Genomic DNA, 4,486 nt, shown 5'->3' with positions numbered 1-4,486 from the left:
TAATAATGCTCTTGTACTAATAGTAGTAGCTAAGCATCCTAGATACTAGTAAAAGCCTACTTAGTATAAGTTCTAATTAAGGATATAGTCCTTATTTTTTAACCTAGGCTAAAAAAGCTATAACTCCTTATTCCTTATTACTACTAATCCTTCTACTTATATATTACCGGAACAGGTATCTCATGACCTTTCTTTGGCGCAGTGTTCTTGATGGTATGGAGAAATATAGTTGGGAGGCAAAGTCTGCCATATAAATCCTCTTGCTTGAGAGCGGTGTTAGGCCTTGATCTAACAAGCAACAATATTGTTAAAGGACTTACCAGATCGCCGTTGTCAAACCAGTTACGTCCCTGAGGGTCTTGGTGCTAAACATAGACCGTTAGAGCGCGCTGTGCACCACTGAAGATTAAGCCTGAAAGCACTCACATTGCTGCCATCCGTATATTGATGGGGATCAACCACGTAACCAAGCCATCTTCTATACAGATCCTCGGCTGTCTGCGTGAAGAACATGTACGTCGTCCGGTAAAGAATGTGATCAAATTTGTGGTCAAAATTCCAAATGCTGTCGGGGCCGCCATTCATTTTCTCTGGTGACCCTTTGTTCATAATTCTGTTCAGTTCTTTGGGTGTCCATTTCCCGTCAAGATAGATAGGATGAGGCACTTGAACAGCTTTCAGCCCATGCCACAGGGAAAATGAGGCAGCCGTCATCTCCGATGCAAGGGCTATTCCTTGCTCAACCTGTGCGAAGTGTATAGCATCCAACAAGCCTTTCGAGTACCGGCCCATCATAATTGGCGCGGCGCGGCGAGGGTCTCTCTGCGATAGATTCCAGATTACGTTTGGGAATGTCCAAGTAGTGTCGCGCGGATCAAATATGGGTAGGAATAACATAAGATCGGCTTCCTCACCAACACCCCACTCATAATGGTCATCGCGAGGGTGTGGTACTGGCGGCCTTGGTCCTATGGGACTTATTCTCGAATCAGGAGGCGTAGGACCCCAAATGCTTTCCTTATCCTCCATCGAACTTTCTACCATTTTCATAAATTCTTCCCATGTACCATGCGCCCCTGGGATATAGAAGTAAGCGTTGCGTTCCCAGAGATATTTCCTGGGTTGATTTCTGGCGAACTCCGCAGCCTTCTCAAAGAAATGGTACGAATGACCGGTTATCCTGGAGTCCATTTCCAATTGCCAGTAATAGTCAAAGTCTGGGAAGACCTGTGAGAAAATCTCTACAGGTTGTAGATGCTGATAATAAGGGCTTAAAGAGGTCAGTATGGTAACATTCAACTCGCAATATGGCGTCGAAGAACATACCTATGCTCTTCTATGGCTGGATACCAGGATTCCAGAGTCTGATTGTTGAAAAAGACAGTCATGTCATGGAACTCCTTGGGCATATATTTTTCCTTCAGTCGCTGAGCATTATCCTCTCCATTTACCGCGTATATCGGTATGTTGTTGTCCTTCACATGTGACAGGATAAAAACTTGGTACTCCGACCCTGTATGCAATGAAAGCTCCATCACCAGTGACCGCACATAGTGCTTCATGTTCTCGGTCCAAGGCATGTCATGCCACGCTCGCAAAATGACGGCGGACCTCGGCCTGGATCGCGGGAAGGATTGTTCTGGTCTGTTGTGTTGGGAAAGAGTCTCGTGAGAAATTGCAGTAAAAGGCAGCGAGTGCATGCTCAAGGGCTGTTGAGCCGACTCGTATCTGTCAGCGTTTCTTTCAAAGCATTGCTCTTGCAGGGTTTGCCAATTGACTTTGTCCCAGTCCACAGGAGGCAGTGGTCTGGCGTCTTGTAATTGAGAATCTGTTCCGGAATAGCCGTATGCACCAAAGCGGGTGTATCGATCCACACATGAAAATCCATCGAGACCTAGCGCTTCATAGGATCCAGACCTCGGGAATGGAAAGTCTAACATCAGTCAGCGCAAGTTGGTAAGATATGCGGGTGCTCTTGCCTTTGGGGAGCCCTGGATAAGCTAACACCATGTCTTCGGGGTTTGCGCGATCGAGATCTCGATCTCTGGGACCTCGGCACGCACGCTGCCTTCCTTTCCAAAACCTGCGCCACTCTGCACTATTGTAGTCGGGATAAGGGTCATAGATAGCCGGATCTATCCGCAGAGTCCTGTTCACCGGAGACAATGTCGCTGTTCCGCCCGTGTAGAATTTCTCCTCCCTATAGACTCATTGTTAGCTAATGGGCAACTATTAAGTTGGGCTTTTGAGGGCCATGACACACCTAACGTCGCGGAGTGTACCAGGGCCTGCCGGTTCGTTAGCAAGCGGGTCGTCGTCATCTGATGGTTTAATATCCCGAGTCCATCCGTTTATTGTGTCCGGCCGAAGCACAGATGGTCTGGAGGTTGACTTATGATATTCAGAGTCTAATGAGTTTGGGATTTTGTTATCTTGCATTTCTGTAGGGAGATTCCTGAGGATAACGAGAAACAGCAATGCTACCACGAAGTAGAGGATCCAGGACTTGCGTCCAGCGAGAAAGAGTGAAGGTTGGCTGAAGTGTCCTGCCATTGTCAGATCTTCCTATTCGACTGGGATTTCGGTGAAGGAGCAAGCTCTCGTATCACAAGCTCATAATAGGAGTCGAAAACACAGCCAAGAACAGGAACACAATGAGCATGGAAGCAAAGGCACCGCTATCCATCATATATTGAGTGGGGAGTACGGAGTAGACTTCATGCTGCGGTGGAGGGATGTTCCTTGGAATTTAGGCAAGTCTAGTCTTGCCACCTAATGGCCGTCACAAGAGGAGTAGTACCAGACCGTGTATGATGGTAAGTCTTCTAAGATTAACACTGACAGATATTAATAACATAACTTTAGTCCGAAGAATCGAATTTTTTCGAAAATCAAGTGGAATAAAAGAGTGGGGCTCTCTGATGGTGACAAACACAACAGTCCTATGAAATGTAATAGCTCTACTAGTCTTCTAATCCTCGTCCATTCCCCCGGTTAGGCGTTTGAGATAAGAAAAACTTCAACTTTAATATCATGTCTATCAGCCCCATGTCTACGACAGGAACCAGGGGCAGGTGGAATCCTCTGGATTAGGGAAATCCTTCAGACTAGTAAAATCCTTCAGACTAGTAAAATCCTTCAGATTAGGACAATCCTTCAGACTAATAAAATCCTTCAGATTAGGACAATCCTTCAGACTAGTAAAATCCTTTACAGTAAAACCCCGTTATCCCTTACACCGATGCCAAGTGTATCATTTTAGCGTGGAATCCGTGCGCTTAATCTAATTGGCTGGCTCAGCCATGCTAGTACTCAACCATTGCTACGAATTTTGGCAAGCCCACCAAGTTGAAATTAAGCTCAGCACGGACCTGATAAGGGGTGAGAACTATCGTCGCTTCTATGTTGCCACTGCCTACCTTAAATTCTTGGGCGTGATTGATGACTTGGTGCTTGTGATGAAGTGGACATTGGGGAGAATCATGCACTGTTAGATAGCTGATGGGAGCTGATGGCTGATCCTGCTATATAATATTAAGGGAGACCTCCTACTTTATTTTTCATTGTCTTGATTATGGAGCTCATATATTTCAGTTCATGTAATAGATGATAAGTCTCACAGAGCTTCACCAGTAATACTCTTATGGCGAGCTTTATATCCTTATGGCTGTTAATAAACACGTCCCAGAATCCTTAACAACAATTGAATTCCACAATTTTCTAATGCGCTTTCCAGAGGTTCTTGAGTTGTCTCTTGAATGACTTCAACAGGCTTTTGGTTTCTGTCTTCATTGCCTTTCTGTCTTCCTTAGACCACTCCCCAGTCTGCTTCGCCGTTCTCAGATATCGCATGTGGTCTGTAAGTATAGTTGATAGACTTTCCACGACGCACTCAGTGCAACCCTTCTCATCGGCCAGTTTATTCAATGCTGCTGACATAGTGTGCACAATCTCTTGTACCTGTGGCCTCAGCAGCTCATGGTCGAGAAGCGAGGTCTTGCTAGGTCCATGGCTCAGGCACTGCACCCTGGAGCTGGTACTAATTATTGATCCATCATTAGATCAATCGCACACGGATAAGATTTTCAAGAACTTACTATTGGTGACCAAGTTTATTTGTCTCATCGGACTCCCTACAATATATAGAGCTATCGGATTCGGGCTTGTGAGCAGCAGTGTTGAGTTGAGTCATGGTTGAACTTCGGCAGTCAGGGAGCGAGTATAATCGATATTGTGGGGATGAGGTGGTTGTGTAGAGCTGGCCTTTAGAATCGTCAATCAGTCCATTTGATCCATAGCAGATCAAGTGGCCTTCGATAGGTATATATAAGTTTAAGAATCACAGATGTTGTAAACGTTATTGAATGTCATCAAAGTCCGATATATCCGAAAATTACCTGATTTGGTTCAATGACCGGCCGGGGAAAAGTCCAAACAGCTTCGGGGTTATGTTGATAATAACAAAGCGATCAAAGGCCGATAAATC

The 4,486-nt window shown here is 45.4% G+C and overlaps 1 protein-coding gene across 1 annotated transcript; it reads right to left on the bottom strand.

Annotated features, from left to right (window-relative positions):
• Positions 1–276: 276 nt before the first annotated feature.
• Aspvir_008497 (DUF3405 domain-containing protein) lies at positions 277–2,010 on the bottom strand (the record flags this gene model as incomplete). The annotated part of the gene is made up of 5 exons (XM_043271665.1): positions 277–288; positions 321–365; positions 427–1,270; positions 1,327–1,917; positions 2,006–2,010. The coding sequence occupies 5 exons, from the start codon at positions 2,008–2,010 to the stop codon at positions 277–279; spliced, it is 1,497 nt and encodes a 498-aa protein (XP_043127600.1).
• Between the last annotated feature and the right edge of the window lie 2,476 nt (positions 2,011–4,486).

The sequence above is a fragment of the Aspergillus viridinutans genome, assembly GCF_018404265.1.
Source record: "Aspergillus viridinutans IFM 47045 DNA, scaffold_6, whole genome shotgun sequence".
Classification (NCBI taxonomy): Eukaryota; Fungi; Ascomycota; class Eurotiomycetes; order Eurotiales; family Aspergillaceae; genus Aspergillus; species Aspergillus viridinutans.
The sequence above is the reverse complement of the archived record's forward strand: the minus strand, read 5'-3'. Positions and strand labels throughout refer to the sequence as shown.